This window comes from Psittacula echo (genome assembly GCF_963264785.1).
Source record: "Psittacula echo genome assembly, chromosome: 4".
Lineage (NCBI taxonomy): Eukaryota > Metazoa > Chordata > Aves > Psittaciformes > Psittacidae > Psittacula > Psittacula echo.
In genome coordinates this window covers 71,643,718-71,658,314 of record NC_137738.1, presented here as the reverse complement: position 1 = coordinate 71,658,314, position 14,597 = coordinate 71,643,718, and the positions used below count along the sequence as shown (strand labels likewise).

The window sequence follows — 14,597 nt, the reverse complement described above, 5'->3', positions numbered from 1 at the left end:
TTTATCTACAGAAACAGTGGAGGCAAACACTAAATGTTTTATTACTGAGTTTCTAAAATGGGTATTTACTTTCATTATCTTTATGCTAAAGCAATACATGGTGACCTCTACAGTCCTGTCCAAGTGCGTATGCACTCTGGAAAACTAGGCCAGTTCCTCTGCAAAGCTATTCCAACCATATTCTAAAAGCATATATATGCATGGGTGCTGACAGATCAGAGCTCAGCCTGCCCATGCTCCAATCCTGTGGACACAAAGCATTACCAATTTGGGATGCTTACAGCCATACTGGCAAGACATCGTGCCAATATCAAGAAATGCTGCCAAGCACAAGCTGGAAGCTGTTTAACTTATTTGACTTTACAGCTACAAGTACTCAAAGGGATTATTATCTATTGCTACACTATATTACTATTCAGTAACAAGAATCAGGCACACTAATAAGGTTTCCTTGAATTCATCTGCTCAGATTGTGTGAAAAACATCTTAAAAGAAAATCCTTTAGTATTGCTTAAAAATACTAGTTTTCTCTACATTTGGGGCAAAAAGTTTGTGGTTCTTTATTGGCCATAAGGTATTTTCCTAGTTCTCAACTGACAAGTCCGCATATTTTTACAATTCAGAACAGTTACATGGAATTATGGAAAAACTTAGCCCAAACTAGACATGTGTGAAATACTTTTCAGATGTGCAATACATATTTTCCCTTCACACCTAAATTTAATCCACTGTTCAGATGGCAAGATAACTGTTTTCATCAGAGGAGTAGTAACCATTAAACAATTCTGTTTCTGAAACTGGCTAGAACACAGCTCAATACACTGTCTGCTATACCTGTTGATAACCTTGAATAATGATCTCTTGATCCGCAATTTCCTTTTTTATTTGTGCCAGTTTTTCTTCAGTGACAGGAACTGTTGCTGTACGACAGGTCCATCTCTTTTCTTGAGTCAGCTCTTCCATACTTCTTAACTTTCGGAGAGAAAGATACAGAACTAGTAAGAAAGCTGTCAGTAATATGGATTTTTTTACATGACTACACTTTTACAATATAAATAGGTCAATCTTTTCACTAAGATATGAAAGCAGACCAATGAGTCAATCTTATTATTGGAGATTTATATAAGCATTATGAAACAGGAACAAAGTATAAAAGGTTTAGAAGTTAACAAAGTTTTACCCTCCTTCTTCTGTTCTTATGTATCTAGACAGGAGGGTGTAGTTGAATAACCTTAAAAAAAATAACACTGAAAAATGCATTAAAAAAAATAATCAATATCTCAACATACAGTACTTCTTCTTAACAAGCAGTATCTGTTAAGAGTGAGTTAAATCTTTGCAAAAAACTGCTGTAGAACTCTCCAAATAGCAAACTGAAGGAACTCAGGATAACATAGTTTATCTCAGCAGGAAAAAACCCCGACCCAACAGATCATGTCTTATGAGCAATAAATGTAACAGTGGGGATGCATTTACAAACTAGCCGTGTTTGTGTAAATCTGGATTTTCTGCTCACTAACAACTCATGTAAAATAACAATAGCCGTGTTTCTCCTGTTATATGGTAATGCGATACAAGATGATAAAGTACCTTAGTCTGAAGAACATAGTTTTCTTGACCCAGCTGAGAAAGCTCTTTTTCATGCTGTATTTTCAACTCTACTATCTTTGTCTCTATTTCTTTCTCTTTTTGTGAAACTGTGATGGTTAGCTGTTGAATCAAATCACGAGCTGTGTTCAGCTCCTCCTCCGCGACCTGTACTCGTTTTAGCAAATACAGCTCTCTATCGCAACTCTTGATAGGAGAAAATGATAAATCCTAGTGAAGAGAAAATTCAGGAACCCATTACACTGAACTGATTGTTTATCAAAAATTCTGCTCAGCAATTTTATTTAACTGGCTTGTCAGCCTCTCAGCAACCACATAAGGCACTTGGAAATGAAACAAAAAAACAACTCAACAACTCAATCCCCCCATTCTCTTCCCCCAATATTTTAATTGCAGAATACCCTGCATTTACTTTAATAAGCTACTTTCTCATTTCTGAAATATGTATGAGAAAAACAAGCCACAAAACCCAACAAGAAATAAATGCTTCTCATATGAGAGCCACTAGACAGCTACCAGAATTATTCTATTATGCATCTCTCTGAAAAAGGAGTAATGATTTAGGTATTCAATGAATAATTTTTTATACATTTGATAAGAAAGAAGGATAATCCATCATGATCCTGCAAATTCAGTCACCTTGGAGAAGTCAGAAGCTACTATTAAATATTCAATGCAATGCAAAGAGAAAAAAACCCCAAACAGTAGTGCTATTTGACATTAATAACAGAATACTTTTAAGTAAAAGATTCATTTAAAATTTTCCCCTTTTCTATCACAAAGTAGTAATTTTTAGAAATTAATAGCATTCCAAGGAAGTACATAGAACCACTCAAGCAATAAAATTATGCAAGCAACAAGAGTGGTACAATGATACCTGTGATAATTATTAAAAGTCTTGACAAAATAGGCCTGTGAACTGAGTTGTACATACTATAATTAGGAGCACCACTGATTATTACTTACATGGTGATATTGCATACAATAATCCATGGCCTGCTGTCCAAGATTACTGACGACTGATTTGCCTGACATAGCTCTGTTAACACTTCCCTTCAAAGTTGGTTCATTTGTTGCAGATCTTATTATCCTAGTAGTGAATAAGGCTTCTTCATTTAGGCAGAAAGTAAAATAGAACAAAATTAAATTCGGAATTTAACATCTTTTCAAGAAAATCTATTCACATAATCCACCCATTAGGCATATAGTTTATATATTCTACAATCTGAATTTTTTAATTAAATATAGAAACCTGACAGCAATGAGACACTATGGAAAAAGTTGCAGGTTTCTTAGTTTTGTTTTTTTTTTTAAGTAAGCAACTGATGACAAAGTAAAACAAAACCCAAAAGAACAAATGAAACAGCCTAATAAATCCTTCATGAAACAAAGCTAACCTCAGTTCTCTGCTCAAGAAGCGGCCAGTTATCCAAGTTACAGAAACACAACACATTTCAAGCTATGAGGTAAGACAAGGTAAGACAGCAATTTGCAAAATGGACTTGAGCACAGACAGCGTACAAAGACATATAACATTTATTTGTGGCACCAAACAGCAACTTGACTGGAAATTAAAAATAGTGGAAGCTCCTCCTAAAGAGTAGCTACATAGAACTATTCACACATCTTAGTCTTCTGAAATACAGATAGTAACTACAACTGCCCTTCCTCTTCTGCCTTTAGCAACTTATGCTAGGAGCTCCTGCTTAGGAATGTTATACCTGAAAATGAATAGGCAATGATCATTTTCCAAATTTAATACTTTTAACATTTCTCACACTATCCCTTCACAAAGGTGCTCCCTTAGTACTGACGATTATTAGGGGATTTTTTGATTCAATACCATTCTCTTCCTAGTTATAGAGGTCCTACAGAATGCATCCTGGTGAAATTAACTTCTGAAATTGCCAGTTTTTATAACCAATTGACAATGGTTATAGCTATAGAGAGAAACACGTTTGGATGACGCTATGGCCTCATTTTCTCGAGACTCATCATTCACTTCACCACCTCATCTGGCTGAGCACCCTCCTCTTCTCCAGGAAGTGTCACAGCACTTAGTGTCCCAGCTCCTTAGTTTGACAGCTGCCACATCTCTGTAACAGGGGCAACATAATCCTAAACTGCTTTTCCCAACACTACTTGCAGGGTTTTTAAGTGCACACGCTAGAAGTGTGCTAAGACCTTGGCATCTGTAGAGTTATTTTCCCATGCCTCAGAGATAGCAAACATCACTGCAAAGATGCTAAACTGAATTATCTTATGAAACTCCTCAGGCTTCACCCCCCAAAAAACAGTTCAGTCCTTTACTTGCAACTCAGCTTTCACAGGACTATATTGGCATTCTCCTTTCCTTTGTATTAGAAGTAACAGGAACAGAAAATAAAACTTTCTTTCTAGTGCTTTCTTCATACTCTAGGAAAGCAAAGATAAGAAGCAGCAGCTGAGAAGACAAATTGAGGATCACACACAGAAGTTTGCGTGTCAGCAAGTCTTTGCACTTACTGTAAGGAAAAACATAACTCATAGACATTTATTTTGAGCAGCAGCTTTTCTATGGTTTTGGTCCTACAGGTAAACAATAGTGAAAACTTAAACATAGTGGTGGTATATGTGAGTAGAAATTAAACAAGACTACGCTGTGAAGTTTTATTTAAAAGTCTCTCTTCTAGCAACTTCATGCTGCTACAGAAAGAATTCAGTACTAATTGCATTTGGGTTAAGATTTCTTCTACCTCATTTTTCTTTTTTTGTTATATGAAGCATGAACAGCAAAGCTCTTTGGCTCTTAAAACTCAGTCTTCTTATGATAGAATTACCTTTAGATCTTGATTTATCTGCAGGACTTTTGGCTTTCACATTGGTCTTTTTGAAAGTTTCTTTTGGTGTTTTCTCTTCATTAACTGGAAAACACTGTTTTGAGAGTGAATTGGGTTTCCCATACCCAGAGCTTCTAACTACTCCATGAGGACCATATGAAGACTTCTTTTTATGTATAGGTGCTGGACTTCTGATATTCTTGTATAACCCTGATTTAGTTGTCATTGATTCCGATTTTTCATTCTTCAAGGAACAAGACTGAAGAACCTGTGATAGAGCACATTTGTTTAAAACAAGTTTTAGGCTCTAATGTAATCTGAAGGTAGCTTTCGCTATTAAAAGAACATGGATTCTTACCAGATTTAAACAGCTGTAAGACTCAGGGTGGTGGGAAGCATTATTTTTAACCAAGTTAATAGTATGCAATTTTACAGAATTTTAGTACTTTAGAAGTATACGTAATACAAGTAAAGCTCTGTTTAATTGTTCCGGGAAGTTGTATTACATTACAGGTTCTTTAGCTTACCAAAGCAGGTAGCTCGTGACTAAAGGCTAATCACAGTGAACACAGAAACCCAATGATGAAGAGAGTAACCATGTCAGGCAGAGGAACCCTGTATAACTTGATCATCAAAAATAGAGAACACAGCTCAAGACAAGAAAGTAAGAAAGCTTAGCCTGTTGGCCCTGGTGGGAAATCCATCAGGATGAATCAGCCAAACAATCTCTCTCCCTGCAACACCTTACAGACTGAAGAAGTGATTGCCTAAAGGAGTGTGGGGCTAATTTAGGGGATGCAAGGAGAAGAAAATTTAAGTATGCAGGGAGATTTGAAATTGCATAAATGTTGGTCCCCAACATTTGAAGGGATCATGAGAATGTGCAAAACTCATAGGATGTTTAGGCAAAGGACAAAAACTAGGTAATGGGAGAGATCAAGGTGGATCAAGTAGGAACAGGTCTGGGAAATAGAGGGAAAATAAGATTAAAGAAGCTGGTGACACCACCAGGTTGCTTGTCAGTCCATCTGTGTGACTAAGCCGAGCACTGATCGTTGCAGCCTCTCCTATATTCTTATTGAGCGGTGTTTCTATCTGTCATCTCTGTAAATATGCTCTCTATTCTGAGCCTGTGTATGTTTATGCATGCACTCCCAATGGGAACACGTGCTCAGACTTGCTACTAGCTACAGCTGAGGACATGGAACCACAGCAGCCTTGCATGTATTGGGCTAGGACAGGGAGAATCCTGATGGTCTCAGAGTCCACTGGGTTTGGCTACTTCTAACAATAGCAATGGTACCAAGGAGTTTCAAGAAAACCAGCAACAGTCTCCCAATCTCTAAACATCAGAGCATAATCAAATGACAGGCAGCCTAAAAATTTTTATATTTCAAACTTATTTACATATAATATAAACCTGGTTGATATTACTTACTTGTTTAGTTTTGCTGCCTTGTGAAAGCAGAGAGTCTTGTACTATTTCTCCTCTTAGTACATCAGGCTGTACTTCACTGGTCTGAATTTCTTCCTCAGTCACTCTCTGAAGGTTACTGTCATTCACACCTGTCTGCACAAAGTTGCTCTCTTCCTTGTTAAATTTTTCAAATAAATTTGTCTTGCAAATCATATTAATCTGGTGCTCTTTAATGGGCGAACAGCTGCTGAGGTCATCTGCTGTGCTGCCTACCAGTTTCACAGGACTACAAGAGAACAGAATAAAGTCATATATAACAAGAATTTTGCCCTTTGCTTCTCTATCACTCCAGAAAAAGTGGGCCATTTTTTCCTTAGGTATTAGCTGTAAAGACTGCTTGAATTTGAAAGAGCTAGTAGGCTTCTTTTAAGAACAACCTGACAGATTTAGTTACACAGATTCACTCCCATGCTGTGGAACAAGAGCCATTTCCCAGCAGTGACTGTTTCTGTGGAAGTACCAAACTCTGCTACAAGATGAACATCTGCAAGCACGCAATTAATGCTAATAAAAAAAAAGAATGGTAATATCTGCTGGGTGCAGCTACATGATAAACTCCCAAAACTCACTGCTAAGCATAACCTATTTCTGACAGTTCAAGGCCTGTGTTTTCTGCTCTAGACACAACAGCTGGAGCAAACCAGAAGGAGGTATGGAGCACAAGTTAGTAAAATTCACAAGAGTAAGCAGAATAAGAGGATTTGATCTTACATTACAGAGGTTGGAAAGCTAGGATAGGATGTGGTCTGAAATCCATGTATGGGGGAGGTGAAAGAGCAGAAAACTGGAGGAGCAAAGATGCTACTTGTGGTAGCTGTGAGACTGAGGAACATCCCTCCAAATGATCTGGCAAACATTGCTGCTTATCACTCAGACAGTTTGGGAATCCCCAGTATAAACCAATTTACGTTTCATTGCAAATACCATAATGCCACTGTAAGACATAACGAAATTTCAACATTTAATTGGGGAAAAAGACAGATGAGTTACTTAGTAAGCTGCTTTTCACAAACAGTTAATAGACTTAAGTTATTACAACTCTTAAAATGCATTCTGAAGTAAATACCTTTCATGCTCCACATCAAAATTCCTGACATTATACGAATGTCCTTTAATGGGTTTCATCAATTCTTCCACAGTAGGTAAATCTAATTAGCACCAAAAAAAAAAAAAAAATAATAAAAAACTTAGAAAAATATTTGTAAAAAGGACAACATTTAAAAACATTTTATAAAAGGAGTATTAACAATATTACTAGTTCACTCATTTTACACACTTGTACAATACATGCCTGCATTTGAGGTATTTACCTGATTCTATGGTTGACATGCCTTTTGAATAGACGTCATTATTTTGTGAAACGCCTTGTACTATGTATTCTGAGACTGCCACTGCAGGATCGTGCAGTTTTTGCTCATCAGTGTCTCCCAAAGACTGATCAATATGACGGTACGCTTGGTGCAATGCTTCCATGTCACTGGTGGTTTGCCCATACAAAGTGCCTGTGAAAAATGCAGGCTCATAAGAGACACTACAGAATTTTCTGTTTTGGGAGACATCCCACTGGAGCCTGTGCTTCAGTTACTAGCTTGGTGTATTACGTGGTGATAATAGCAACTTCAGTTATGAAAAAATATTTTAAAATCTCATTTTTACTATGAACAGTGCTAAGTTAATTAGCACATACTAAATAGCCCCATCTTCAGTTTACATGCCTCTCCACCCTCTTCAACTGCCTCAATATTTTATCAGTACTAAAACTAACAGCATATGTGATAAACTATTTTAACAGACACATTCAGAGTACTACTCTGGTGACAAGTGGCATACACTATTGTGAAAAAGTTTTGTAAGAGAATGTATTTTACAATTGTTTTCAATGCTGTCAAACAAGAATTTTAGCTATGATGAATAACCAGAGGAGATATTTCAATTCAAACTGCAAGGTCAAAAGCAACTTTATAATAACCAAGTGCAAAAAGGTATCTTTAGCAGAAACATGACTTTCTCCTGAAATACTTCCTCCTCCTTTCAAAATCTGTTACTGAAAGCCAAGGGCTTCATGTTCACTGATAGCCTAAGAACAAAGAAAGCCATCAGAGCCACCTATTGTACAAAAGTAAGATTCTGAGGATTGTGTTTTGTTGTGTGCTTGGTTTTCCTTTTTTGATTAAAAACAAACAAACAAACAAAAGGGGTGGGGGTGTGGGTTTGTTGTTTTAAAGCAACCCTTACCTGCTTCATTCATTTCAATTCCACCGACTTCTTCAGGAAGATAATGTTCACCTACAGCTACATCTGATGCTTCAACAGCCTTCTGAAGTTCTGTAGTTGAATCTTGTGAATCAAGTAATACAACTAAACCCAAGAAGATAAACATTAAAGAAAACACAATTCTCTTATTTATACTTTATCTTCACTGCAATCAGAAGTATACCAAAGCTTATTTGATGTCCTAAACATGCAAATAATGCCATTAACTATAAACTGATTCTGATTGTAAGCATCAAACTCTGAGTACTGACTATACATAGTTAAATTAAAAATTACATTGATGATCACTTTGAACTGCTAATATGCAGATTAATTTTTAACCATTTCAGTCCAACAGTCTTCCAAGTAGAACACAAAATTAAGGTGAAAAATACCAAAATAGTAAAAATCAGGTAAGCAAGTTTAGAAAAGTTACATTTAATATTCTCCTACTGATCAGAGTTTATATTTTACCTTTAGCCAGCATGCTAGCATTTACTTCTTCCTAACAAAAAATAAAGAAAAAACAAATATTACTTTTTAAGTTTCAGAGGGGGAAAGAAAATCTGGACAAACTTTAAACATCATTCCAAAAATCTAAGAACAGTTCTTAGAACTTGGAACCAAGCAGTTCTTCATGCTCCAGGAATATGCACTTCTCTAAAACTCCTCTAAGGATGCCAAAAGATCTCCAATGTCCTGTACTCTATAAACCCTCTCAAAAGTAACCAGGAACTAAATGCTACTCTGCATAAATGGATTAATATTTCTGTACTGCCTTGGTTCTCTTGTACTGTAATTTGAGAAAAGGAAATAACATAGCAGTTGTTCTTTTCAAACATTTATCTAATAATATTCTATTCTAATATACTAATAATATACTATTCTAATAAACTTACTTAAGAATTAAAAGCCCTCATCTATCTCTTATAGGTGAACACGTAGTGCTCTACAGATTCTTTTCACAAAAAAACCACAAACAAATCAGAACACATGCTCCAGGAATGCACCTGGTGTGCTCCAGCCACACGTGTTCCACATCAAAAGACCTGAACTAAGCTAGTCAACAGTAAGACTCCAAAGCTCATACAGTGTAGATTTTGGGTCCTGCGTCCACTCTGCTTCTCTTTACCAAACTACTTCTCTAAGTATTTGCTGGTGTAGACACCATCTTAACAGCTCCAAAAGAGAGATTAATCACTACTCATTCTGAGGCTAAGGCTACAACCTGAGCTCATAATTTGTGCACTCCCATCCACAGTTCTTAATTCAAAGGAGGAGTAAGCAGGAAAACCTGTTAAAAACTTAATCCTTTCAATGACTTATCACAACCACTGCATATCCTTACTAGAACAACATAGTCTCAGGACCACTGTATTATTTTCTTTCAGACAGTACACATTATATAAAGGTTTAGTATATTTGCAGTCATATACATTGCAGGGCTTTTACAATTCAGGCAGTTATACCTGTTCTTGAGGACTTAAATCAACTCCTGAAATGATGTTTTGATTCATGTGACTTCCTTTAGTTTTAAAGGCAGGATCAGAATCTGTTTCTTCTTCAAAATCTTCACTGTAGCTGCCTAAAGAGTACAATAAACATCAAATAGAATGAATATTCAAGGAAGGTAAAGCAGTAAGGGAAAGCTATTTCCCTTCCCCCAATCTAGGAAGAGCTACTGCCACTATTACTCTTCTCATAAGGTTTTGAGACTGGACTTGATACTACTAGTAGTTTTACATGGTACTGTAAAACTACAGTAAAAGTGACACATAATGTCTGTGTATTCAAATGAAGCTTGTGTTATGATCAGATATACTTTACCTGTCTCCTCAAGGCACAACTGAATTGACCCTTTTTATTCAATGACTTTCACTAAGGGGTGAAATGATGTAATTCCCTCCCTAGCAGACAAGGTACTCTGTACACCCACCTTGACAACACTAGCAGTTTTTAGGCTCAGAATCTGTAATTCTGCTTCCCCTGACCTGCTCTAGTGGCCCAACAGCACTCTCAAGAGTAAGCATTGTTTAAAACCACAAGTGTGTCAGAGGATGAATTTTACAAGCAAGCCAAATGCTTTTCTTCATTTACCTATATCCTTCCACAAGTTTTTATTCCCTGTTGCTGTATCTCCCCCTACTCAGCTCCTGTTCAGTGTCTGCATCATCTGTAATGCTTAAAACTAGAAACATTACAAAGCACTGGTTTACAATGTGATCTTTCTGTGTTCTGTCCCCATACAACTGACACACAGTTGATCTCATGTACAAAAACTACTCTCTGGAAAGGCACTGTATTTCAGCATTCTCTTTGGTTTTGGACCAGGAGAAGTCTGATCAGCTGAAAATAAGTTTTTCCTACTGACTGAAGACATATACAGCACTTGTATCATTCCTGCACACATATTATCCACTTGTTGCATTCACGAAATAGCAGTTTGACAACGAATAAACAAAACCACACACACAATGCAGAGATTGGTCATGATGAGTATTTCATAGAAACTTGTTTTCTTAAAAATCAGAAGTGTTGATTTCATAAACTGACCACAACAATTGGGTAATTTCAACTATTTTGTTAGAAAAAAGGTTACAAAACTGTTGCAGCATTACTGCTATAACTATCATGATCTGTTGCAAGTCTATGAAGTAATCAAGCTTTCAAAGAAAAAAGATTGCCTGTGATTATAGTTTACAAATACAGCCTCTTTATGTCTGGGAAATTCACGCTTGACAATGGGACCTCTCAAAACTTCAACTAAATATATAAATCTGAAGATATATTCTACTGATTAAATTACAGGAATACACTATCATATGCTAGCAATGAAGAGTGAAATAGAGATGACAAGCAAAAGACAAATAAGCAAGATGGAAGGCGTGAAGCATGGAAATTTGTGGGGAAAAAACAGGTAAGAGTATTCTGCAGATTACAGAGATTAAATATAGGCATGATAAAATGGCTCAAAAATACAGATGACAGTTAAGACACTAGAGTAGCTCAAACATTAAGACTTATTTCAACATCAGAATAATTTTTTCTTCATTTTTTTGATTGACAATTGGGTTTGTTTTTTTCTTTTCTGTTTGTGTTTCAGGTCACAACAGATTAAAAATCCACTTCAAAAAAAAAAAAAAAAGAAAAAGAAAGAAAAAGTTTTTTTAAAAATAATATCACAAAACCAAAAGCAATCCTCTAAAGCCCTCTGTGTGAATAATAGTCACACAGGCATAATGCAAAAGCAGCCTAAAAGGCTGATGCAAGAACTACAGATAAATGAAAATAATTAATATGAAAATTACATTAGTTTTCAGATAAATAAAAGGTTTACCCACATCAGGGTGACATGGGACCAGAAGTCAACTGGTTTACATATTCCTCAGAACAAAAAAGTTCAGTAAGAATGCTGGACTTTCTTGTGCATATGAAACCTAGGAAGAGTCAAGTTTTCTGACTAGCTCCAAAGGGAACACAGGGTATAGAACAAAGTGCAAGACTGTAGTACAATTTCCTCTTTCCAGACCTTTAAATTACATCCCTCTACAAACAGAAAGATTATGTTATCCTCTGACACCCTGCTGTGACATTTTCTGAAGACTTTGCATTTGAACTGGAGCAGTAATGCACAGCTTTAATTTCTGTCATTCTGTTTAATCACGTCCTCACAACTCTAAGTGTAGCTGCAGCAATTAAAAAAGGAAAAAAGAAAAAAACCCCAAACAAAGCACAAAAAGAAACCCAAACAAAACAAAACCCCAAAGGCAAGAATTTTCAAATGAACGATTGAGAAAGATGGCAGTACCAGATTTCTCTTCATGTGCTGCTTCCTCTTCTTTTTCAGTTTTTTCATTTCTGAGAAACAAAATGAAAATTTTACTCTTCTTGGACAGCAAATAAATACAGCCTTTTTCAAACTCCAAACTTTGATACTTTTTACAATTAGCAATAAAAATAAAAACTCAAATTTGTCCATCATATCAAGTCAGAGGTAAGAAAGGTGCATGAATATCTGCAATTATTAAAATAAATATTTAAGTTTTTTTACAACTGTCCATAGTTAAAATTCTTAATCTAACTTTTAGAACCATTCCCTTTCTGCCTTCCCTCCAACATCTACATTAGCTTCTCAAAGAAATTTTTATCATTAGGTCTGCTTCCTGTTCTGACCTTCTCACTTTGCATTATAAAAAAAAAAAATTAAAATAAATCTTTCCTTTCTTCACTCTTTTCCTGTAAAGCTAAAGTTTTGTCCTTACTTAAAACTCTCCAGATTTCTAACCCTTCAGCACTTTTCACATTGGAAGTTGGCTCTGCACTCAGTATTTTTTAGCAACAGCAGCCTGCATTGCCCCTTGATCTATTTCTCTCACTTATGTTTGAAATTATTTTCACATAACTCATTATAAATGGATTGCCCTAGTCTATGAATATTTTGTATCCTTCCTGTACATTAATTTATAACATCATGTCCAAGAGGACACGATCTTTGCTGGTCTATTTCCTTGTTATTAACAGTTGTTAACTCCTCATTTAGTTATACCTTACAATTAAGAATGTTCATCGACTTTTTTCTATTGAGTTATGCACAAGAATGCACCTATGTCCACTCATCACCAAGTCATGCTCCCACCTTACTCCTTTCTTTTATTTACTAAGCTCATGTCTGTCCTTGTCTTAAAACAAACAAACAAAACTCAAAAACCCTAGACCATAACAAACAAACAAAAACCTGACTGAAATCATACAGGATGTTGTCCCACAAAATCTCAGTGGCCATACGTCACATGTGCCCACTAATACAGTGCACAATTTTCCTTCCCTCTAAATTACCGTAAAAATGGTGCTAGTATGACAGAATCATTGGAATCCAGCTCTTTATTTAATCTTGAATAATCAATAGTAGAGGAAGCTTCTCGTTCAAGTTTGGCAAAGAACATCTCTTTTTCTTCTTGTTCTTCCAAGGTGTCCAATCCAGCTCCCATGACACTTTGATTAGGCTCAGAAGCTAAAACTGAATCTAAATTTCAAAAGAAAGAATAAAATAATGGCATCTGTGCTTTATGTTCACATAGAATAATCATAATAGTTAACAACTACTATAGACAGACTCATAAAATATTAACAGTATCAAATTATCAAAAACTAGTATTAGGAGCCTTCAGTTCATGAGGTGCAGCTGGCAGAAATGACAAATCTGAATTTGAAGTGAATTAAGGTGAACTGCCTGCAATAGTAACTTATTTAAATCTATCTAACTTCATGAAATAGTTGTGCTCTCAGTTCTCACCATTTGCCTCCAGGCTGACTCTGCTTAAGGAGACAGCAACCCCATTACTTTTCTCAAGCTGCATCTTTTCCACATGTGTATTCTCATAATTCTCTCCCTTAGTCTGTGAAGTGTTCTGTATTTTTACAAAGCTTCTACTGGCTCCAAGCATTCCTAGAAAAAAAAAGTTGCAGCATTCTTGATTAACATCTAAAAGCTATTTTTACTACACTTCAGTCTTTCAGTCATCTTGGATGGATAAGGAGCTGCTCAGGAAAATTCAAAGGAAAAAAGAGGCTTATAGAAAGTGGAAGCAGGGACAGGCGGCCTGGGAAGAATACAGGGATGTTGTCCAGGAAGCTAGGGACCAGGCTAGGAAAGCTAAGGCCCAGTTGGAATTAAACTTGGCTAGGAATGTTAAGGATAACAGGAAGGGATTCTACAGGTACGCAGCGAATAAAAGACAGACTAGGGACAACGCAGGCCCCCTCCGGAAGATATCGGGAGAACTGGCTAACCTGGATTTGGAGAAGGCTGAGGTTCTTAATGACTTGCCTCGGTCTTCACCGGCAAAGGCTCTGACTGCACCACCCATGTCTTGGAAGGCAGACCCAGGGGCTGTGAGAATGAAGACCCTAGGCTACCCTTTCCAACCCTAACTATTCTAAGATCCTATGATTCTATCTTCCAGAACCACCAATTTTAATCTTATGTTGCAACTGCAAAGATACAGTCTCATAAATCACATTCATCCAATTTCCATTTCTACTAGGAGATATGTAAATCTTGTTTAATTAGAGTTAATTAGGCTATTATATACATTATCTTCCTATCCTTTGTATTTGCACACAACCTTAAAGGTCATCATGGGACAAACATAGCAACTGTACAAAATTGACTTACTGTAACGTTACTCATGGAAGGGAATTACATACACAAGCCCTACAGAGAAATTAATATTCCTTTTTTAAAGCCTGCTCATTTTGTTTGATCTACTGTCCCAGAGAAACCACCACAGATTTTTGAAAATCGTACCTTAGCAGCTACATTTCATTTGTTGCAAATTAAATGCTTTAAGGAAAAAATAGTAACCAAAGTTACTTAAAGGTCACTGACAAACACCCATTCTGTATATTTATGCAACTACAACATGCAGTTGCTCTCCTTA

At 36.3% G+C, this 14,597-nt stretch overlaps 1 protein-coding gene across 1 annotated transcript in view; it reads right to left on the bottom strand.

The window, feature by feature from the left end:
• CEP162 (centrosomal protein 162) overlaps nt 1-14,597 on the bottom strand; it is a gene marked incomplete at its 3' end in the record, with an annotated part of 48,791 nt that overhangs the window by 17,459 nt on the left and 16,735 nt on the right. The window contains exons 4-16 of the mRNA XM_080615220.1: nt 13,451-13,603; nt 12,994-13,180; nt 11,966-12,015; nt 9,675-9,742; nt 8,632-8,662; nt 8,140-8,262; nt 7,215-7,406; nt 6,971-7,052; nt 5,866-6,130; nt 4,428-4,695; nt 2,575-2,717; nt 1,591-1,818; nt 835-972 (exon numbers count right to left, since the gene is read on the bottom strand). Coding sequence (XP_080471346.1) covers nt 835-972; nt 1,591-1,818; nt 2,575-2,717; nt 4,428-4,695; nt 5,866-6,130; nt 6,971-7,052; nt 7,215-7,406; nt 8,140-8,262; nt 8,632-8,662; nt 9,675-9,742; nt 11,966-12,015; nt 12,994-13,180; nt 13,451-13,603 — 1,928 coding nt within the window. The remainder of the gene's footprint in view (nt 1-834; nt 973-1,590; nt 1,819-2,574; nt 2,718-4,427; nt 4,696-5,865; nt 6,131-6,970; nt 7,053-7,214; nt 7,407-8,139; nt 8,263-8,631; nt 8,663-9,674; nt 9,743-11,965; nt 12,016-12,993; nt 13,181-13,450; nt 13,604-14,597) is intronic.